Source organism: Lithobates pipiens, unplaced genomic scaffold (assembly GCF_037356315.1).
Source record: "Lithobates pipiens isolate NorthernLeopardFrog02 unplaced genomic scaffold, aLitPip1_a1.2 Scaffold_28, whole genome shotgun sequence".
NCBI classification, from domain to species: Eukaryota; Metazoa; Chordata; class Amphibia; order Anura; family Ranidae; genus Lithobates; species Lithobates pipiens.
The window spans coordinates 193,481,488-193,505,448 of record NW_027507789.1 but is presented as its reverse complement, the minus strand read 5'-3'; the positions used below and the strand labels follow the sequence as shown (position 1 = coordinate 193,505,448).

The 23,961-nt window shown below is 44.6% G+C and overlaps 1 protein-coding gene across 1 annotated transcript in view; it reads left to right on the top strand.

Annotated features, from left to right (window-relative positions):
• The window catches only part of SLC13A3 (solute carrier family 13 member 3), a 65,674-nt gene extending 42,078 nt beyond the window's left edge, over positions 1-23,596 (top strand). The window contains exons 10-13 of the mRNA XM_077460215.1: positions 679-791; positions 2,156-2,317; positions 3,732-3,869; positions 18,011-23,596. Coding sequence (XP_077316341.1) covers positions 679-791; positions 2,156-2,317; positions 3,732-3,869; positions 18,011-18,178 — 581 coding nt within the window. The 3' untranslated portion in view covers positions 18,179-23,596. The remainder of the gene's footprint in view (positions 1-678; positions 792-2,155; positions 2,318-3,731; positions 3,870-18,010) is intronic.
• The last annotated feature ends 365 nt before the right edge of the window (positions 23,597-23,961 follow it).

The following is a 23,961-nucleotide window of genomic DNA, read 5'->3' as shown; positions in this document are numbered from 1 at the left end:
GATGTTTTTGTTACAAATTATGTGAGCAGACTTCAGTTCCTCTTTAAAGTGTATTCCCCCCCCCCCCCCCCAGAAAAATTGCGTTTGAAAGACCTCTGCGCAAATACAGTGTAGCATAAAATATTGCAACAACCGCCATTTTATTCTCTAGGGTCTCTGCTAAAAAATATATATATATAATGTTTGGGGGTTCCAAGTAATTTTCCAGAAACAAAAACTGATTTTATCTTGTTAACAAGTATCCGAAATAGGAGTGGTCTCAAAATGGTTAAAAGATAAAGAATTAATATTTATTATATTTATTTATTAATTCATAATTATATTTATTTATTAATTCATCTGCAGAAAGTGCTTAAAAATCTGAGGGTTTAATGGGGTTGCAGAACAACTGGTTTTGTCTCCGTCCCCTCCTGTTGTTTTTTGGAGGTGGAGCCTATTGGGACCCTCCCATGGCTCTGCACAGTCTATGGACAGCACAGTGATGATGTCACTGCTATGTTTACAAAGTAATATCTTGCAAAGGCATTTGGTGCACAGGAAGTGTTTTTTTTTAATCCTTTGAGGCTATTGAGGGAATTATTTCAATAAAATATTTTTATGCTCGGAGTTCAGCTTTCAATATCAATACAAGGTAATCATAAAATTGTTTAATGGATGATTTGTGTTTCTACCCTTCAGCTCCGAATACAGAAAATAAACCTTTGTTATCATGGAAGAAAGCCCAAGACACTGTTCCATGGAATATTATTTTACTGCTGGGAGGGGGCTTCGCCATGGCCAAGGGGTGTGAGGTGAGTGTCTGCAGCTTTTTCTTTTTTTTTTTTGCTTTGTATTTGGAATGTTATGGGTTGCAGGCTCTTGTTGCGACAGAAGGAGTGAGACCTGTATGGCAGGTTAAAATTGCAACAAAAAAAGTAATTGCTGCTTTGGGTGTAGATTTAAAGTGTATGTCTGGGCAAATAAAAATATATGGACATTTGCACGTTTTAACCCCCTGTTGGCTGACAACGCTTTCTCTGCTGCACTAAAATCCCGAACCGTTGTCAGCCCTTCCACTGTTTTCCCCTGCGGGACCAAGGCCCGGACAAGGGGAGGGGAGCAGGAGGGGAAGCTGCCGTGGGCAGTGAGGTATAATGTGAGGTTCTTGGACACCACAAGGAGATTGAGGAAAGGGGATTTGTGTTGGGAGGGGGGATTTTTTATTTTTTTTTGGTAGGAGGGGGCAGCAGGAGGTTAGAATTGTTCTAGCAGGGGAAATTTGGGGAGGTGTGCTAGGAATGGTGATTTGGGGGGGGGGGGGTGCTGTGTTGAGAGGGGAGATGGGAGATGAAGATGTGTGCTAGGATGGGGGGTTTGTGCCAGAAAATATAATATGGTGAGGAGGGGGTAATTTGTGCTAGGAGGAGAAATTGGAGGGGGATTTGTGCTAACAAGGGATAATTGGGGGTGTTTGTGCTAGGAAGGGAAATGTGGGGGGGGTGGATTGTTCTCAGAGGGGAAAATTGAGGGGTAAGAGATTTGTAGTAGGATGGGGGAATTTTATTTGGGGGGGGGATTGTTCTCAGAGGGGAAAATTGAGGGGTAGGAGATTTGTAGTAGGAAGGGGGATTTTTATTTGGGGGGGGATTGTGCTGGGGGCATGTGTTGAATGAGAAGATTTGCGCTAAGCATACAGATTAGCGGTAGATTTTTTGGTGGCAGGGGATTTTTGCTGACACATAATGTTCATACATCTGGGGGGAAGGGGAGGTGGGGGTGCAATTTGGAATGTTCAGCCTGGGCTCTAGATGACTTTATCCCACAGTGCGGGACTACGGGACACCTCTCTATTATGCTGTGGAGACAAGGAGAGGGGGAAGTGTTCTGTGGTCCTGTCCTAGGATGACAATGCTGCTTCTCCTTTAAAAGTGAACTCTGGGTAAGCTGATTATCTATAGGCGGGCATTCCCAGGGCTAAGTCAGTCTGTTCTTTATTAAACCTACCTCAATTTCCTCTTCTAGTAGAACAGGGATGCTAAGAGGAAGTGCTGCCTGTTTTTTAACGACCTTGTACCTATTCCATTGTCTTTATTCTTCATAGCTGAAAAAACAGTTTTGGTCCTGCTGGCCCCATAAAAGTAGATGGGAATAATAGAAAATGTATTTATTCTTCTAGGTGTCTGGTCTATCCACCTGGATTGGAGGTCGCTTGCAGCCATTAGAGGGTCTCCATCCTGCTGTTGCCGTCCTCCTTATTACTATACTTATCGCCTCCTTTACAGAATTCGCCAGTAACACCGCGACCATTATAGTTTTTCTTCCGGTATTATCAGAACTGGTAAGTATTCAGTGATGCCTTGCTTTTTACTATATAAGTATACAATCTTTGTTTACACATCAATATCTAATACAGGATAAAGGATTCCCAGAGCACTTGAGCAGCACAGCAGTGGCAACCTTGCTTGTGGCTGGCTTTGTCTGATTGCTTTAGTCCTGATTTTATTAAAGAACCACTCTACATTTCCTCTAATTTAGTGATCTGTATTTATTTTATTGCTTGAGGGATAATATCAATACATTTTTAGTAACTAATGTTAGTAGTTAAAGAGGAAGTAAACCCTGATGAGTTTACTTCCTCTTTCATTCCCTGCAAAGGTAAAGCATAATGGACTACTATGCATCGCATAGTAGCCCATTATGTGTCACTTACCTGACACAGGAGCCAGCGAAGTCGCCGCTGTCCCCTGTAGTCCGCCGCATCCATCTTGTTGGTGGGGTCTCGCAGCTTCGCCGCTGTCATTCGGCGAAGCCGCGATGACGTCACTCCCGCGCATGCGCACGGGAGCCAACACGTGCGGCAGCTCCGTCGCTGAGAATGCCGCGCTCAGTGCGCCTGCGCTCCGCTGTCTACGGCGCATGCGCCGTAGACATCGGTGCCCGTTTTCGGGCAAATATCTCCTAAACCATGTAGGTTTAGGAGATATTGCTTGGACCTACAGGTAAGCCTTAATCTAGGCTTACCTGTAGGTCAAAGTGGTTTGTAAGGGTTTACAACCACTTTAAGGGTTGACATCTAGCACTGTACAAACATTATGATAAGTAAACCTCAGAGACCCGCCCTTAGTTTTGTTAGTAAAAACTTAATTGGTCGCACAACCAAAAAGTGCCTGTACTAATGAGCAAAGCCCATATCTTATGTCTTGGTGTTCTCACTTGGGACCAGGGGCGGACAACTCATGGGGCCCCTGGGCAATAGGAGATTATGGGGCCCCCGGGCAATAAGAGAAGATTATGGGGTCCCCGGGCAATAGGAGATTATGGGGCCCCCGGGCAATAAGAGAAGATTATGGGGTCCCCGGGCAATAGGAGATTATGGGGCCCCCAGGCAATAGGAGATTATGGTGCTCCCAGACAATAGATTATGGCCACACAGTATACACACACACACACACATACAGTATACGCACACAGACACACAATATACACACACAGAATACACATACACACACTAAAAAGGTACTGGAGAGATGGGGCAGCTATATTCTTTAAAAAAACACAGATTTTTACATACTGTCCTTGGATTTATTGAGTCTGGCAACCCTGATGGGGCCCCTTGGTGGCATGGGGCCCTCGGGCAGTGCCCGTGTGGTCAGTCCGCCCCTGCTTGGGACCTTATTGTACGTTTGAATTTTTTGGCTGTGCTACCCCTGTAAGTTAACCCTGAACTAAACAGTGACACTCTGTTCTTCCAGGCCATCCGTCTCAAAGTGAATCCTCTGTACCTAATGATTCCTGGCACCGTTGGCTGCTCCTACGCCTTCATGCTTCCTGTGTCCACGCCTCCCAACTCCATAGCGTTTTCTACAGGACATTTGTTGGTGAAAGACATGGCAAGTATCAGAACAATGGCCTTTCAACGTGGGACTGCATGGGTCACTTATATCTCCTTCCTTTAAGTCAACACTGATATTTAAAGAGCAGTATAAACATGACCTCTTCTGAGGATCATCAGTACAGGAGAACATCTTGCTGCCTGGGTTCTGGCATGAGTTTAAGGAAAACCAACATTTGTATTTGATTATAAAGATTGTGCAAGCTTACTTATTAAGTAGAGTGATAGACCACCAGTTGCTTGCTGCCCAGTCAACTGCCTTGACCCGGACAGCTCCTGAGTATGCTGCCATCCATATAACACCTTGTATTTTTCTCAATGAACACAAGGTGTTCTTTGATTGGATGAGGTGAAGATCGTAACATCACCACTCACCAAAAATGGTCAAAGGGTTGAGGAATTGAGGTGGGTCTATGGGCACTTAATGTGTACAGCAGGCTTTCTCAACCTTTTAACCCTAGAGGAACCCCAAAAATAATTTTCATGTCTCGAAGGAACCCTTACTAAAATCAAATCATCAGGGCTCAATAGGAACAATGCTCCTTATATTAGTGGTCAATAGGAAGAATGTCCCCCATAAAGTGGTGTTTAGAATGCCAACCTTAAAGACAGCTAAAAAGATATTTGGTGTCATGCTGCTGGCTTTGCTAAGTGGTCCTGAACCTTGAAATCTGTAGGCATCATCAAATAGGTGGTTCATCAGCCACAGCTCAAGGAACCCCTAGCAACCTTTGGAGGAACCCCAGGGTTCCACGGAACCCTGGTTGAGAATGGCTGCTGTACAGTATGGAGGAAAGAAGGGAAAGGGCAGACATGGCTGAAACCTTTAAATACACCAATGGGGAGAATAAGGTTCAGGAAGGCAGGATTTTGAATATGAAGCCAAAATCAAGAACATGGGGAGATGACCTCAAACTAACTGGAGAAAAGTTCAAAACAAATCCTAGAAAGTATTATTTTACTGAAAGCCCTTGTACACACGGTCGGAGATTCAGACGGAATGTGTCCTATCGGACCATTTTGTCGGATATTCCGACTGTGTGTGGTCTGCATCGGACTGTTTCCGTCGGAATATCCGTCGGACCAAGTTTTTCAACTTGCCGGTAAAATTTTCTGACAAAATGCTCCCATCGGACATACTCCGATCATGTGTAGCCTACTCCGACGGACAAAGTGCCACGCATGCTCAGATCAAATTCCTAGACCAAAGCTATTGGCTACTAGCCTGAACGTAGTCCCGTCATAACGAAATAACGTCATCACGTTATGATTTTCCGACAACTTTGTCCGACTGTGTGTATGCAACATCACTTCCGGACCTCTTCCGGAATTAATCAGTCGGAATTACTCCGACGGATTTGGTTGTCGGAATCTCCGACCGTGTGTACAAGGGCTAAGAGTAATTGAAGATTGGAATAGACTTCCAGCAGAGGTAGTTATTCAGCCAATAGTAAGTGGGTTCAAACATGCTTGGGTCAAGCAGAGAGTTAACAAATAAAATAAAATAAAACAAAAAACAAAACCATAAACATATATAAAAAAAATTGGGGCAGACTCGATGGATCACGTCTATGTTTTGTGTTCTTTGAAATACAAAATACAAGGCAATGTGACAAGCAAGCGCCCCCTTGTGGTCAGTGTGTAGAGAGGAAGCCGTTCTAGACAGGATTTGGAAGATCGCGGATATCACAATAGTATTACCAAATACTACAGTGATTACCAGCTTTCCCAGCAACCCATCAGGTTTAGACATACAATTAGGGTCACAGGTCAGCTTTAATGTAATTCTGTATGTATACAGTGTATATATATATATATATATATATATATATATATATATATATATATATATATATATATTGTAAGGGATCTTCCCGGGGTAGGGTGTGTTTGGACACAGTTCACAGCAGACTTGGACTTTATAAAGTAGAACTTGGCGTTTATTCGTGGTACAAACAGTCCAACAAACAAAGTATACAGCAACACCGTGCTTCTTGTGTATAACAGGCACAAAATAATAACAAAAACAAAACAACCTAGCCCGGCTGGGCGCTTACTAACAGGTTCTTCTCACCTATCTGACACTTATAAACGCAGCGTCTTTCGCCTGGATATCGCAGGGTGGATGTTAGCTCCAGCACTGGCTGTGCTTGCAGCTTCCTTCAACACACAGATTGTTCATTCCCTGGCTGAGCAATCACCTGCAGACTCTGCAGAGCCTTTAGCTTCCCAGGCTAATTAGGATCAAGGCTCACCTGATCCCAAACCCAGAACTGGATCGGGGGATGTGGAATGACAGGTCCCTCTACCAAACCTACCTGCCATTCCATATAAACCCAGGCCCGGCAAAATTTAAATAACAACTCAGCAGCATATCGCTGCTGAGAAACTGATCCATCCTGGATTTACCATCTCACACTGTGTAGCAACCTAGGTGAGATGTACACCCCCTCGATCACTTCTCCAGTGACATGTCTACATATCCCCCCCCTCTTTTTCAGACCGGAGGGCTGAGCCTTTTGTCCCCACAGACAACTTACCCTTGACAATGCGTCAGCATTTGCCTGTAATTTCCCTGGCCTGTGTTCCACAGTGAAATTAAAGTTTTGTAGGGAGAGAAACCATCTAGTCACTCTTGCATTTCTCTCCTTGTTTAACTTCATCCATGTTAGGGGGGCATGGTCTGTCACCAACTTGAATTTCCTGCCTAGCAAGTAATACTTTAACGATTCTAGGGCCCACTTTACTGCCAAACATTCTCGCTCCACAATGGCATAATTTTTCTCGGCCGGGGTTAGTTTTCTACTCAAGTACGTCACCGGATGCTCCTCACCATTCACTACTTGTGAGAGTACTGCACCTAAGCCTGTGCTAGAGGCATCTGTCTGGACCAGAAATTCTCGCCTGAAATCGGGGGTGACTAACACAGGTGGTTGGCACAAGGCAGACTTAAGGCTTTGGAAAGCCTCCTCGGCCTCTGGGGTCCACGTGACCATTGCTGTCTTTCCGCCCTTTGTCAAGTCAGTTAGCGGAGCAGCAACTGAGGCAAAGTTCGGCACAAATCTACGGTAATACCCCGTAATACCCAGGAAAGCTCTAACCTGTTTCCTTGTCAGGGGTCTAGGCCAATTCTGTATTGCCTCAATTTTATTTAGCTGTGGCCTAACTAATCCTCTTCCAACAATGTAGCCCAGATATTTGGCCTCTTCTAGGGCTAGAGCACACTTCTCGGCATTTATGGTCAACCCTGCATCACTTATGGCATCCAACACGGCCTGTACCTTACAGAGGTGACTTTCCCAATCAGGGCTAAAAATGACCACATCATCGAGGTAGGCGGCTGAGTAATCACGATGTGGTCGCAGAATCAAGTCCATCAACCTCTGGAAAGTTGCAGGCGCTCCATGTAACCCGAACGGCATCACTACATACTGGAATAGCCCATCAGGGGTGGAGAAAGCAGTTTTCTCTTTAGCCTCGTCAGAAAGTGGAATCTGCCAATAGCCCTTTGTGAGATCGAGGGTGGTTATGTACCTGGCGTTACCCAACTTCTCAATCAACTCATCTACCCTGGGCATAGGATACGCATCGAACTTGGAGATCTCATTCAACTTTCTGAAATCGTTACAGAACCTCCAAGTTCCATTGGGCTTTGGGATTAGCACAATTGGGCTGGACCATTCACTCTGTGACACCTCAATTACCCCCAGAGCAAGCATACGTTTTACCTCGGCAGATACGGCTTCCCTACGTGCCTCGGGTATCCTATAGGGCTTAAGGTTTACTCTGCTTCTAGGCTCAGTTTCAATGTGATGATGGATGAGGTGTGTACGCCCTGGGAGGTCAGAGAACTTGTTTTTGTTTTTCTGTAAAAATTCCTGAGCCTCCTGTTTCTGTGACACTGATAGAGTATCACCTACCTTGACTGGAGGGATTGGTTGTGACAAATTATTAACAGTATTTGTCGCCCCCAAGGATTCCCTGTCTTTCCAGGGCTTGATCAAGTTTATGTGATAAACTTGGAAAGGCTTCCTTCTACCTGGTTGGTGCACCTTGTAGTTCACCTCACTGATCTTTTCAACAATTTCATAAGGACCTTGCCACTTCGCCAAGAATTTACTCTCAACAGTGGGGACTAGTATAAGGACCCTATCGCCTGGGTTGAATGTCCTGATTCTTGCGGACCGGTTGTAAATTCTACTTTGGGCCTCTTGAGCTCTCTGGAGGTGTTCCCTTACCAGGGGCATTACAGTGGCTATACGGTCCTGCATTTGTGCTACATGCTCAATAACACTCTTGTATGGGGTGGACTCATTCTCCCATGTCTCTTTTGCAATGTCTAGTAGACCCCTAGGGTGATGACCATAGACCAACTCGAATGGTGAGAACCCGGTGGACGCTTGGGGCACCTCCCTAATAGCAAACATGAGGTAGGGTAATAAATGATCCCAGTCACGACCATCTTTTGCCACCACTTTCTTCAACATATGTTTCAAAGTTTTATTAAATCTCTCCACCAATCCGTCCGTCTGGGGGTGGTACACAGAGGTACGGATGTGTGAGATTTTAAATAGTCTGCATAATTCCTTCATTACTTTCGACATAAATGGCGTACCTTGGTCAGTTAGGATTTCTTTGGGGATCCCAGTCCTAGAGAACATATAAAACAACTCACGTGCAATTGTTTTAGATGCAGTGTTTCTTAAGGGTACAGCCTCAGGATAGCGGGTCGCATAATCCAGGACTACCAAAATATACTGGTGTCCTCTAGCTGACTTTACAATGGGACCCACTAAATCCATGGCAATACGCTCAAAAGGCACCTCTATAATAGGGAGCGAAACCAAGGGACTGCGAAAATGTGACACTGGGGCACTAACCTGACATGTGGGGCACGACTCACAGTATTTTTTAATGTCATCATATATGGCCGGCCAAAAAAACCTCTGGAGAACCCTCTCTCGCGTTTTGTCAGTCCCCAAGTGTCCCCCAAGAACATGGTTATGTGCCATGTCAAGCACCTGACGCCGGTACGGCTTAGGTACCAGAAGCTGTTCCACAATCTCATCCTTAACCTTATTAACCCTATCGAAAAGATCATTAGTCACCGAAAAATGTGGAAATCTTTTTTCAGCATCTGGTTCCTGAGGTACCCCATTCATTACAGCAACCTGCTCTCTCGCATTTTTGAGAGTGGGGTCCTGTAATTGTGCAGCCCCAAAATTATCTCTAGACACCTCTAAGTCTAGTATATTTTGCTCAGTGGGAGGAGCCTCCTCCTCCCCAGCCAGGACCTGTAAAGGAAAACAATCATTTTCATCCTGCATACTTTTATCATTCACAGTGGACAAGGCAACCCCCTTAGAGGTATCCTCACTCCTTTTGGGGATTTTTCTTTTTTCCCAGAGAGCCCAGAATAATGGAAAATCGCGCCCCAATATTACATTATGCATGAGGTTTTTAACCACACCCACTTCATATTGTACGGTGCCTTGTTCAGTCCCGACTTTAGCCAGCACTATAGGGTACATTTTTGTATCACCATGTATGCACACAACACTCATATGCTTTTTAGACTCTAAGTCCCCAGTCACCAGGCTAGCATGCACCAAGGTTACAAGGCTTCCTGAGTCCATTAACGCTTTAACAGGAAAGTCATTGATTGTAATATCGCAGATTTGCGGTTCAGTCTCTAGTCCAGGAACTGCAGCACAAGATGGTTCCGCAAATAGCGACTGACGCCGGCTAGCGTCACATTCCATGGGTTCAGAGGTAAGAGGGCAATGGGCCGACACGTGTCCCGCCTCATGGCATCTCCAACACTGGATAGGGCCTGGTCTCTTTGGCAAGGAGTCCTTTTCAGAGCCCCTTAGCCACCCGGGACCATCACCAGTCTTTTGTCCCTGAGACACCACTTGAGCCCTTTTCCCCCCATCAGCACCCCTCCACACTCCCCCAATAGATGGAAGTCTCTTACCAGCTGACGGCACAGATCTGGCGCTCCGGGGAGGTGAAGATGCTGCAGGAACATCACGGAGGTAGTCCTCAGTCGCCTGGAACCTCTCCACAAGGTTGACAAGTTCGTTTGCATTCTTAGGATCACCTTGTCCCACCCAGCGTTGCAAGTCAGTAGGAAGGGCTCGGAGGTAGCGATCCATCACGACCTTCTCTAGGATTTGTGCAGGAGTAGAAGTGTCTGGCTCCAACCACTTTCTTGCCAAATGGATTAGGTCATACATCTGGGACCTCGCTGATTTGTCCAGACTGTAGCTCCAGTTGCGTACCCTCCGGGCACGGACTGCAGTAGTAACTCCTAGTCGGGCAAGTATCTCCTCTTTTAGCCGAGTATAGTCCTTAACCTCTTGCTCACTGAGGTCATAGTAGGCCTTTTGAGGTTCACCTGTTAAATAGGGCGCAATTACCTCTGCCCACTCAGCGGCTGGTAACTTCTCTCGCTCAGCCACGCGCTCAAATACTGTTAGATAGGCCTCAACATCGTCCTCAGCAGTCATCTTTTGCAGCGCTTTCTGCACAGTCCTTCTCCCAGAAAAAATCTCTGGAGCGGCTCCCATCACCACAGGCGCCTCTCGATTTGCTATCAGGTGCTCAATAAGTTGTTGTTGTGCAGCCATGGACTGTTCATGTCGTCTATTGGCCTCTATCTGAGCCTGCTGTTGTGCAGCGATCATCTGCTGTTGTTCAGCCATGGACTGTTCATGTCGTCTATTGGCCTCTGTCTGAGCCTGCTGTTGTTGCAAACTCACTTGCATAAACTGCTTCAGCATCTCCTCCATGTTGCTGGACTGTTTTTGGAGTGTAGTTGCAGCTTTCACCCAGGACATCAGCAGCTGTAGCCAAGTCTGTCCACACCGTTGCCCCTAGCAACCGCGTTGCCCGCTACCTCCACCAATTGTAAGGGATCTTCCCGGGGTAGGGTGTGTTTGGACACAGTTCACAGCAGACTTGGACTTTATAAAGTAGAACTTGGCGTTTATTCGTGGTACAAACAGTCCAACAAACAAAGTATACAGCAACACCGTGCTTCTTGTGTATAACAGGCACAAAATAATAACAAAAACAAAACAACCTAGCCCGGCTGGGCGCTTACTAACAGGTTCTTCTCACCTATCTGACACTTATAAACGCAGCGTCTTTCGCCTGGATATCGCAGGGTGGATGTTAGCTCCAGCACTGGCTGTGCTTGCAGCTTCCTTCAACACACAGATTGTTCATTCCCTGGCTGAGCAATCACCTGCAGACTCTGCAGAGCCTTTAGCTTCCCAGGCTAATTAGGATCAAGGCTCACCTGATCCCAAACCCAGAACTGGATCGGGGGATGTGGAATGACAGGTCCCTCTACCAAACCTACCTGCCATTCCATATAAACCCAGGCCCGGCAAAATTTAAATAACAACTCAGCAGCATATCGCTGCTGAGAAACTGATCCATCCTGGATTTACCATCTCACACTGTGTAGCAACCTAGGTGAGATGTACACCCCCTCGATCACTTCTCCAGTGACATGTCTACAATATATATATATATATATATATAGCTTTTTTTCAGATGGAACTTGATGGAACTCAGTTCCACGACCTCTGGCTCAAGCCCTCTGCTCACCACTATCACTTGTAAACACAGAAGCTCTGTCTCCGCCCCGCCGCTACTATTAAAAATAAAAACCCTAAAATTGTCACTGCCAGCCCCTCTATTAGAGGATGGCATACCACACTATCCAAGTCCTTTGTAAAAATCAAGCACTCTAAATGCCTCTTTAGAGCTGTCTTCAGGCCGGTCATGTGACTCGCTGCCCACTTTACAGCTCCGGGACATTGCTTCTGCGGGAGGTCACGTGATTACCATGGCTGAGGTCAGAGGAAGATCATGGCCCCTTCTGCAGAAGCAATGTCTCGGAGCTGTAAAGCGGCCCCGAGTCACAAGACCGGCCTCAAGACAGCTCTAAAGAGGTATCTAGGTCATTCATTTTTACAAAGGACTTGGATAGTGTGGTATGCCAGCCTCTGCTAGAGGGGCTGGCAGTGAATAATATTTTAGACTTAACAAACACTTTAATACAGCAACCAAAGTAAGACATGAAGACACGTGGAAGATGGTGAAGGAGTGTTTTAAGGAGTTGGAGTTTGGGGTCTGGGGTAGAGGAACTTGATTGGCCTGACCTCAACCCGATAGAACACCTTTGGGATAAATTACAGCAGCGAATGCGAGCCAGGACTTCTCGGCCAATATCAGTGCCTAACCTCACAAATGCGCTTCTGGAAGAATGGTCAAACATTCCAATAGACACACTCCTAAACTATGTGGACAGCCTTCCCAGAACAGTTGAAGCTGTTATAGCTGCAAAGGGTGGGCCAACTCAATATTGAACCCTACGGACTAAGACTGGGATGCCATTAAATTTCATGTGCTTGTAAAGGCAGGCGTCCCAATACTTTTGGTAATATCATGTGGATGTATATATATGTGTGTATATGTATATACAGAATTGACAGTTTTTTTATTCTTTGGCTGCCATGCCAATCACCAGGCTTCAGTAATTAATCATTGACCCAAAGCAAATTTAAAGAAGTCCTGGCCTATCTCTTTTGGTTGGGATGCTGTATCCACTGAAAACGCAGAGTAAAGGTCCCTACAGCTGCAGGGAAGTGACATAGTACAGTGTGGTTCCTAGTGCGAGGAAACCACGCTGCGGCTTTAAGTGTGTGGTTGTGTTATTAGCATTAATGGTACCCTTATTCATCGCCTAAGCAGCAGTGAGTTCTTCTGTCTGGGTGGTTGCGGGTGCAGGAACAGGTGCGGTCCTGCAGTGGTAACCACCTGCACAATTGTGAACCTCACCTTAGATCTATGTTTTGTTGGCTTAGTAATACATTATCAGAAATTGTATGGTTTGATACTCTGTTGCTAATAAGTTGGAAGGCTGGCTGCAGGCTAGCCTGAATTTGTAGGAGGAATCTGTGGGCTTTAAATCCCTCCTCCTCCATCAGAGCCTTCGTCGCCTCATTTCTGGGTCATGCAGACACACGTCACTTCCGAGTCCTTGCTGAGAGTCGGTCGGCTACTACAGGGATGACGGTTGCTCCCATCGGTGCTCACGTTGGGCACCACCAGGGAGTCTGCCCCGCCCACCTACTCATTACACCAATCCACGAGGGGGCCTCCCGCCCGGTGTTCACGCCGGTGGGGAAAGGGGGGGAATCGGCCGCCCGCCAGCTCCTCTGTCCTGTGTAGATCTGGCTCCATTTGGGCCCCCCGCCTTTTTCTCCTGGTGTTTCCCGCCGGAGGGGGGGGGGGAAGTTTGCGCTGCCGGCAGCTCCTCTCTTTTTTACAGTTCTGGCTCCACGTGGGTGGGGGCTGCCCGCCGGGGGGAGCGATTACGCCCCCTTCTCCTGGGGTTCTGGCTCCCTGGCGTTGTGTGCATTCTTCCGGTCTCTGTGTGGGGGGGCGGGGCTTCCATGCTCGGTGCTATGCTGCCAGTCTGGGTCCTCCTGGCGCTGTCCCTCTGTCTGGCAGCTCTCTGTCCTGGTCAGCATATATATTTTTAATGTGTATGTACAGTTGGAAATAACCATGTAATATATAAGTCAAGTAAACAGGAATATCAGGTTTTTTGTGTGGCAAAACCCAACTCCTTGTCTATGTCCACATGACATGTTGTTTTGTTTCTGTCAGTATTGTGTTTTCTCAGTAGCGCGTTTTGTCGGGATTTTTTCAAATTTTTCACATTTTATTATTATAACAATGGCATGCAGGCATGTATGTATCCATACGGTATAATATGCCTGCAGTAGTTTCACGTAGCATTCACGTTTTTTTGGGTTTATTTATTTGGTCTGTCTTTGGTTTTCTTTTGAGTGATTTGACCGCTTGGCAGCACATGTTGCGATCCAATTACAACTGTGGTTCAGCTGTATGTAATTATTTTCACCAATCTTTCAATTATGTGATATGCCTCCCCTTTTTTGTGCTATATATTTGAATTTTGCTTGAAAGATAGTCAGCTAGGAGTAAGCACTGATTCCAGTGCGAAACGCGTCAGTATTATTGCACCCCCCCTTTTCTCTTTTTGCTGTGGATTATCTGATGTGATATGACCATTTTTTAAATAAAACACGGGATTTCAAGACTTTTTCCAGTGTGCGGCTATCCAGAGTTTTGTTCTGCCTACCTGTCCATTGTGTGTGTGTCAGCCAGCACCTGGGGCTCATTAATAGGAGGAAGAACTTTTGCCCTGGAGGGCTATCTTGGAGCGGTGATTTCTCTTTTTTTATCAACCACAATCCTCTCACCCATATAACATAGGTCATACGATGCACGCTCATTTCATTACACTTGTACGTCTACCCACCACGGTCTGCGGGCACACTAGCTCTGAGGGTTTGTTTTGCTACGTGTCTGTTTTTCTGTCTTAGCATTTCGTTCGTAGCATTTCTGCTAGCTAGGGCTCAATCCAGGGTCTGTCACGCCTATAGACCCATACGGGCTTTGGTTTCGGTTCAGTTGGTTGTCGTCCCACAATCTTTTCACCCGTATAGGCCCTTGTACACGCGGTGGGAGATTCCGACAACCAAGTCCGTCGGATTCTGTCCGACGGTTCTTGTCCGAAACTGTTGCATACACAAACAAAGTTGTTGGAAAATCCTAACGTTCGGAACGTGATGACGTAATTTCATTACGATGGGACTACATTCAGGCTAGTAGCCAATAGCTTTGATGTAGGAATTTGATCTGAGCATGCGTGGCACTTTGTCTACACATGATCGGAGTATGTCCGATAGGAGCATTTTGTCGGAAAATTTTTCCGGCAAATTGGAAAATTTGGTCCGACGGATATTCCGACGGAAACAGTCCGATGCAGACCACACACAGTCGGATTATCCGACAAAACGCTCCGATCGGACACATTCCGTCAGAATCTCCGACCGTGGGCTAACATACGTCATGCGATGCACGCTCATTTCATTACACTCGTACCCACCGCGGTCTGTGGGTACACTAGCCCTGAGGGTTTTGTTTTGCTACCTCTCTATGTTCTGTTGTTGCATGTTGTTCGTAGGATTCCTGTCGTAGCATTTCTGTTAGCTAGGGCTCACATTTTGTGTCTGTCACATCTATGGACCCATACGGGCTGAGGTTTCGTTTTTAATTGATTGTTGCCACACAATCTTCTCGCCCGTATACCATACGTCATATGTGCACTTTCACCATTACACCTTTACTACTACCCACCACGGTCTGTGGGTACCTCAGCCCTGACTGTTCGTTTCGAATTACCTGTCTTGGCGCTGCAGGTTGCTCAGGCTCGCTCATTACATACACTAGGGTCAGGTGCGTAGGGGTGTTGTTGTTTTGTGTATTGTTTGTCTGTTCTCATTGCTCTAGTTTGTGTTTCCTTAGATCAGGGTATGTCGTGCATTTCCTCCATTGCCGCATAGAGGTTTCAGTGCATGATAGCACCCCATCATCTAGGGGGGGACCATACCAAACTCATAGCTTAGTTATCACTGGCGTACCCCTTTCCCTGCCTCAGCTGGGGGGGGGGGGGCAGTACTTTTAGGTGATTAATCCCAACTTCATCCCAACCTCTTCCATCTGCCAGCTCAGCACATGTTTCTATGCATGATTCTTCAACCCAGATTCATGCAGATTCACTGTGCGCTGTCACGTCTATACGACAATTGTTAGACAGGATGGAGGCGATCTTAGCCTGCTTGGCTTGCGCAGAGGTGATAGTTGTGGCTCCTGCTCTTCTCAGTACGCCTGCAGGTGATGTTGGAATTTCTTTACAGTGGCATGTAGAACTGGAGGCAAGCTTGGTCTCAGGTAATCGATCTGGCCAATGGTTCTTATCCAGATTAATCCGAGGGCTTCTACCAAGGGCGGGAAGGTTTCAGAGGTTCATGTCTCGGGCTTTCGCTGCTTATTGCATCCGCAATTTGGCCTCATCTGCCAATTCCATGAAGTGTCTATCAGGTGACCAGCCTTTCAGGACCTACAAACTCATGCCAGTCTGTCCATTTTTTTGCAGCTCACCCTCTCTAAGCCGTCAAGGGAGGGAAGTCTGGGATGTTCTCTTTGGCACGGCTACCAGGTTTTCGTGGTGTTTCAGACGTCCTCTTACCCTTGGAGCAGTTCCCAGTTAGTTCTCTAGGCAGTTCTCTCTTACCACGCTTACAACTTCCCCTTCATTTGAATAGATGGTTAAGCCAGGGGTCTGTGGTTATATTTCTGTACCACAGTCATGGTGTCAGATTAAAGTAGTTGTCCTTCTCTGCAACATTCCTTGGGTCTGCTCTTTCTCCATCCTCTCATTACAAACAGTTCGTTCTCATGTTCAGGTTACTTGCCAAACCAGGCTCGAACCCTAAAAATATTTTCTGAATATTCATCTGGTTCGGAGGCAACTTTTGTAGGTCCTGCACAGGATGTCCCTTCTTTTTCATCAGGTTCATGGGGCGCTGGAGATCCTCCGTTTTAGCAACTACATATGTAAACCCCCTTTTATGTAGTCATCCGGGCATTTGCATTTTCTGGACTAATGGTGGTTGAGGGCCAGCAACCACCATTAGTCCAGAAAATGCAAATGCCCGGATGACTACAAAAAAGGGGGTTTACATATGTAGTTGCTTTGTAGCTTTCACATCACACCTACTTCGTGTCTCTTTTTGCCCTCTTTTAGGCATAATGACCAGCCAGGCCAAGGTCTTCCTTCAGGTCTTGGCAATTAGGGTTATTGTATTTCCAAGTGAAGACTGACTACAAATTGGAAGGCTGGCCCTAGGCTAGCCTGAATTTGTAGGAGGAGTCTGAGGGCTTTAAATCCCTCCTCCTCCATCAGAGCCTTCGTCGGCTCATTTTTGGGTTCCCACCCACCCATTCCCCCATACTTTCATCATTTAATTTACATTTCATACATATTCATTCAGGGTATGCCCTCTTTTAGGCATACTGACCAGCTAGGCCAAGGTACACCTCAGGTCTTAGTAATTAGGGTTATCGTATTTCCGAGGGAAGACTGACTACAAACAAAGTAAAGCTATGAGGAAGGTGCTGTAATGTTACATAGTTACATAGTTAGTCAGGTTGAAAAAAGACACAAGTCCATCCAGTTCAACCAAAAAAAAAAATATATATTATATATATAATAAATATACCAGCCCATATACCCAATTCTATACCCACAGTTGATCCAGAGGAAGGCAAAAAACCCCAGCAGAGCATGATCCAATTTTCTAAAGCAGGGGAAAAAATTCCTTCCTGATCCCCCGAGAGGCAATCGGATTTTCCCCGGATCAACTTTACCTATAAATTTTAGTACCCAGTTATATTACGTACACTTAGGAAATAATCCAGGCCTTTCTTAAAGCAATCTACTGAGCTGGCCATAACCACCTCTGCAGGGAGTCTATTCCACATTTTCACAGCTCTTACTGTGAAGAAACCTTTCCGTATTTGGAGATGAAATCTCTTCTCCTCTAGACGTAAAGAGTGCCCCCTTGTCCTCAATGTTGACTGTAAAGTGAATAACTCGACACCAAGTTCCCTATATGGACCCCTTATATATTTGTACATGTTGATCAAATCCCCCCTTATCTCCTCTTATCAAGAGAGAATAAATTCAGTTCCTCTAATCTTTCCTCATAGCTGAGTTCCTCCATGCCTCTTATCAGTTTGGTTACCCTTCTCTGCACTTTCTCCAGTTCCCCAATATCCTTTTTGAGAACTGGTGCCCAAAACTGAACGGCATATTCCAGATGAGGTCTTACTAATGATTTGAACAGGGGCAAAATTATGTCTCTCTCTCTCTGGAGTACATACCTCTCTTAATACAGGAAAGGACTTGATGTTGTAACCAGAAGATATACCAGAGAAATATAAGAAGCCAGGAGCCACTCAACGCCATCCATAAATGTTTCCTAAGGTGAAGAGGGGTTATTTGCAAATGATTTATCCTGGATTATTGGTTAAGGAAGATGCCAGCCAGAGGCAGGGTTTCTCTCAGCACAAGATAGTAGTGTAGCTGTGATTCATTGTGTAATTACAGCACAACATGTTATATTGTATATCTATCGGGGCAGTTCTCTAACACTTTCTTGTCTCCTTTTTGGCTTCCCTTTGCAGGCAAAGACAGGACTTCTGATGAACCTAATGGGCGTTCTCCTCCTTAGCCTTGCCATGAACACCTGGGCATCCAGTATATTTGGACTCAGCACTTTTCCCGATTGGGTCAACCTCCACCCACACAACGTTACCGCCTTGGCCACATATAATATGACCACCGGTGGCTGACCGGTCAGCTGCTCATGCAGGGTGGTCACACAAACTGACATTATAAAGACACTAACGTGACAATTGATCAGCCTGCAACCTTAACTGCAGAACACCTATGTACCTTACTGTGAAGGACTGTCCTTATCGCACCTTTTAGGAATTTGATTTTTTTTTTAATTGTTACACAATTGTGTTGCTTCAATTCATTCAGAATTGTACACAAATGCTACGTACGTTATCAGTGACGCAGAGTTGCAGATATCTGCAGCCTTGAATACCTCAGGTCCTCCAATTTTAGGTTGCGCACAAGTTATTGGGTACACAGTCTAATTAATGCTGGACACCAATGGTCCTTTGAATGGACCTCCATGGAGTATTCGATAAGGACCTACAGTGCTTTAGTGCTGAAGTGCTGCTAATTTCTTTTTGAACAGGTTAAAGCTAAATGTGTACAGGGATCCAAAATATTTTTTCCGATACACTCGGATGGCTTTCAAAAAAAATTGTAAGTCTTAGCCCTTGTACACACGGTTGGAGATTCCGTCGGAATGTGTCCGATCGGAGCGTTTTGTCAGATATTTCAACTGTGTGTGGTCTGCAACTGTTTCCGTCGGAATATCCGTTGGACCAACTTTTCCAACTTGCCGGAAATATTTTCCGACAAAATGCTCCGATTGGACATACTCCGATCATGTGTAGAGAATTCCGATTTGACAAAGTGGCATGCATGCGCAGATCAAATTCCTACACCAAAGCTATTGGCTACTAGCGTGAACATAGTCTCGTCGTAAAGAAATAACGTCATCACGTCGGATTTTCCGACAACTTTGTCCGACCGTGTGTATAAAACAGTTTCGGACAAAATCCGTCGGACAAACTCCGACGGACAAAATCCGACGGACAAAATCCGACGGATTTGGTTGTCGGAATCTCCGACCGTGTGTACAAGGCTAAGAGCATCTCAGTTACATAGACATACAACAATGAAGCCTCCATTGGCATAGTGATAAGGAATGAGACAGCCACCCTTGCTGGGATACCAGGACCATGGCCAGCTGACCATTGAAAGATCCACTGTTGGACCCCAAACTTATAGTGGTTCCATATACATTGAAAAATGTAAACAAAAACGTACAAAAAGAAAATATACGTATCCTTACTAACTAGAAAATGCTGTTACGAATACACTGATTGAATCCACAATCCAAAATGTGTAGATAGTGCTATAGACAATAAACTCTGTAAGTGTTGCTTTATCTGATAAGAGGAGAAAACTTTTCTATTGAGACTGCTGCATAAAACCCCATCACTTAACAAGCTCCCAGCAGAAAGCTAAAGATTAGAAGGGAATGAATGGAAAGTGGCCCAGTTGAAGTTTGGAGAGGTTTACTAGAAGTATATCTACTTTATTTTGGATAATGCAGCCTTACATCAGTTACTGAAAGAATGCTCCTTACATTGGCAATCAGTGGGAAGAATGTCCCCTAAATTGGTGATCAGTGGGAAGAATGCTCCTTACAATGGTGATCAGTGGGTGAATGCCGCTTACATTGGCGATCAGTGGGAAGAATGTCCTTTAGATTGGTGATCAGTGGGAAGGATGGCCCCTTACATTGGTGATCAGTGGGAAGAATGCCCCTTACATTGGTGATCAGTGGGAAGAATGTCCCTTACATTGGTGATCAGTGGGAAGAATGTCCCTTACATTGGTGATCAGTGGGAAGAATGCTCCTTACAATGGTGATCAGTGGGTGAATACCCCTTACATTGGTGTTCAGTGGGTGAATGCCCCTTACATTAGCGATCAGTGGGAAGAATGTCCTTTAGATTGGTGATCAGTGGAAAGGATGGCCCCTTACATTGGTGATCAGTGGGAAGAATGCCCCTTACATTGGTGATCAGTGGGAAGAATGTCTTTTAGATTGGTGATCAGTGGGAAGGATGGCCTCTTACATTGGTGATCAGTGGGAAGGATGGCCCCTTACATTAGCGATCAGTGAGAAGGATGTCCCTTACATTGGTGGTCGGTGGGAAGTATGTCCTTTACATTGGTAGTCAGTGGGAAGAATGTCCCTTACATTGGTCATCAGTGGTAAGAATGCTCCTTACACTGGTGGTCAGTGCAAAGAATGTCCCTTAGATTGGTCATGAATGGGAAGAATGTCTCCTTAAATTGGTAGTCAGTGGGAAGAATGTCGCTTACATTGGCGATCAGTGGGAAGAATGTCCCTTACATTGATCATAAGTGAAATTAATGCCTCCTTACATTGGTAGTCAATGAGAAGAATGTCCCTTACGTTTGGTCATTAATGGGAAGAATTTTTCCTTACATTGGTGATCAGTGGGAAGAATGTCCCCTTGCAGTGGTAGTCAGAATGCTGCACTTACAGACAGCTAAAAAAGATCATTGGCATCATACAGATGGTTCTTCCAAGTGGCGTTGGCCCTGAAACCATGCAGGCACCATCAGGTGGAAATATAGTGGAAAAAACCTGTAGTAGTTCACCGCGGTGGTCAGCGGTTGTTGCACTCGCTTGTAGTGTCCTCCTAGCAATCTAAACAAACATGTAGATAAAGGAAAGCTGGCAACTCGATCTTCCGCAATTAATAAATGTATTAACCCAGGTGTGGTACAAAATAATACAGGGCCTACGCGTTTTGGCGTGCAGCCTCAATCATAGCTATGGCTAAGGCTATACACGAAATGCGTAAGCCCTGTATTATTTTGTACCACAACTGAATTAATAAATGTATTTATTGCGGAAGATCGAGTTGCTGGTTTTCCTCTACAACCATCAGATGGGAGCTCAATTAGTCACAGCTCCAGGAACCCTTAGGAACCTCTGGAGAAATGCCAGGATTCCATTGAACTGGTGTAAATTCAGCAGTGGGTATTTCTATATGTTATGGAAAAAAAAAACATTGGGTGGAGATACACTTTAAGACTGGCATCTTTCATTAGGCTTATTTTTAGAGTTCCTGGGGCGCTCCACAAGGTCTGTAAAAGGAAGCTTTTTCCAGTACTCGTCTCTTTTCAAAAGCATCCTCTTCTATCCTTTTTAATAAATTTGCCCTCAATTCCGGTCCCTATATGACTTATAGCAGCCAATCAGAATGGGGCATTGTTTGGTCTAACTTAGGCAAGGGGGGCTGTTCAGCTCCTCTTTTTTTTAGTACATTCCTGTGCATGTTTATATTAGAGTTGTTAAAAAGAAAGTGACTTTGAATTGTAAAGAGATGTATTATATTTTTTTGTATTTTTTTTTGTTGTTATTTGTTTTATTATATTGGCATTTAAAGGCAAAACATTTTTCTTCATATTCGGATAGAGAGTTGTAACCGCTGTAATTGTTTTGCCATCTGAGTCCCATGGGAAGATTTCCCTTCACTTCCTGTCCCATAGCCATAACAGGATGTGAGAGTAAATCCAGTGGAAGAATCCCTGGTTGTCACCAGAACTAGTCTTCCCAATGGAAGATTTCCCCTCTATTCCTGTTCTGGTGACAACCCAAAATTCTGGACTTTCTTTTAAAAATAAAGTAAAATATGGGCAAATAGAGAGGATGAATCTCCCTAATGGGGACACAGACAGCAAAAAAACCCTGAGAGGGGTTCTAATCCTTCTCCACTCTAGCCAAAACTAAAAAAAAAAATGTTTTGCCTTCAGTTCTACTTTAAGTTACCTTATCTGATTTTTTTGCTAATCAGGTTAATGTTCCTCCGATCAAGAATGTTCAATATAATAATGACACAAATGTACACTTGTAAATACTTGTCAATGACTTCAAACCTCCACTATAATATGAAACGACAGTTGGGGAATGAAAGCTTGAATCGAATTGATTGTTGCCGGGCAACACAAACCGTAATTCTAGGATCTTCAATATGTGAGGATCAGTGTCTTTAATAGGAAAAGAGAGAAGATGAGTCTTTTTCTGTTCCAGAAATGCTGGTGGAATGCATTGGAGTCAATGAAGAAGGCTAAATTAAGGTGGTTTTTAATTTTTTTTTATTTTGGATTTTTTTTTATTTTTAGGCCTTTAAAGCTTCATGAGGGTTATGGAAGTTTTTTTAGGCTATCCCTGATCTGTTCCTGTACCAAAAAATTGGCTCCTCATTACCCTGATTATTTTTTTTTTCACAGAAAAAAATAAATATAAACAAAGTAACAGTACACATATAATAAAATACACAAACACGGAAAAAAAAGTTACTCGCCATTCACACAGCGATCTTGAAAAATCCCCACATGTGTCTAATATGTGTATTTCCTATGACTGTCAGCTCTTTTGGCCAAAAAGCAGTATTTTCCAGATTGCCATATTTCAGCAAAAATACAATATTATGGCCACCAAGGGGAGCTGGCGATCATAGGAAATACACATATTAGACATACTACTATGGGGATTTTTTGTAATGGCATTCGCACAGCAAACTTTCTATAAATAGACCCTCAATGTAATAAACTACCCTGAATAAATCCTCTGAATAAAGTAAAAAAAGAATAGATTGTTTTTCCAAGCAAATTTCGCCTAAGCAGGGGTTTCTCTGCTCATAAGGTATTAAAGGCGGACAGTATGTCAGTGTATATATAAAAATTTGCAGGGATGGGGTTCTGGTATTCAACCAGTAAAGAGATGTTGGTCAACAGCAGTGGCGGCTGGTGGTTTATTTTTTTTGGGGGGGGGTCAAACAAACCCCCTCCCCCCCGCTAGGTCCGCACTTACCTCATCCAGGTTGTGGGCAGCTTGAGCGGCTTCCCTGGCTTCTCTTCCCAGCCAATCTGGTCTTAAGACCTACTTCCTGTCCTGATTGGCCAGGAGGAGGTGCAGGCAAACAATAGTGAATGTTGATTCGCTAGAGCCACAAGTGGGTGGGCTTGGGGCGCAGTGCTCTGCTCACCGAGCCCAACATTTTTTAAGCCAATTAGAAGCTCAGGCTCTAATCTTGTGCTTCAAAAATAAAAAAAGCTTGTAGAAATCTATGTGTCTGGCACCCCTTACGGACCGGCCGCCGCTGGTCAACAGTCTTGATTATAACCAGTCTGGGACTGGACACACAAATGTACTTGTTGTTTCTTAAAATATCATAAATACGTCCTTGTAGGGACAGGTGACTTGGCTTTGGACCCGAGTGGCCCTGTTGCGTGTGACTATGATGAGAAATGTAAATTGTGAGCTCCTCTGGGGCGGGGTCAATGTGAATGCTACTGTGTACTCTGTAAAGTACTACATCAACATGGGAAAGAAATACTGTTCGTGTACCTCCACAGTCACCAATCAGATATAAAGCTGTTCTGATAATGTAACACAGACAGTTTTTAGTACTGACATGTTTAATGACTCCATGAACTGACTGTGCAATATTATAGACTGTTATATGATGTGTAAATCAGGGATCTCATAATAAAGAGCATTTTATTTTCTTCATATTAAACACTCCTTGCTTGTCACTTCACCATAAGTGGGATTGGTTGTGTGAGGTTATTTGGTGATCATACCCCTGTCAATCGACCTCTTCCAATAATTTATATGATCTATAGTTCACAACCCATTCGATCGATATACCACACACAGGGAAGTGGATATGGATCAATAGTTACGTTTTGATCGTAGTCTAATGGTGGCCATACACTTCAATAAACAATCAATTTATTTTCTGATTGATCTCTTCCAAATAGGAATAAACCCAAATAAATACTCCTATATTAGGAAAAGTCAGCTTCTGTGGTGCAATATATATATATATATATATATATATATATATATATATATATTTTTTTTTTTTTACTGAGATTACTA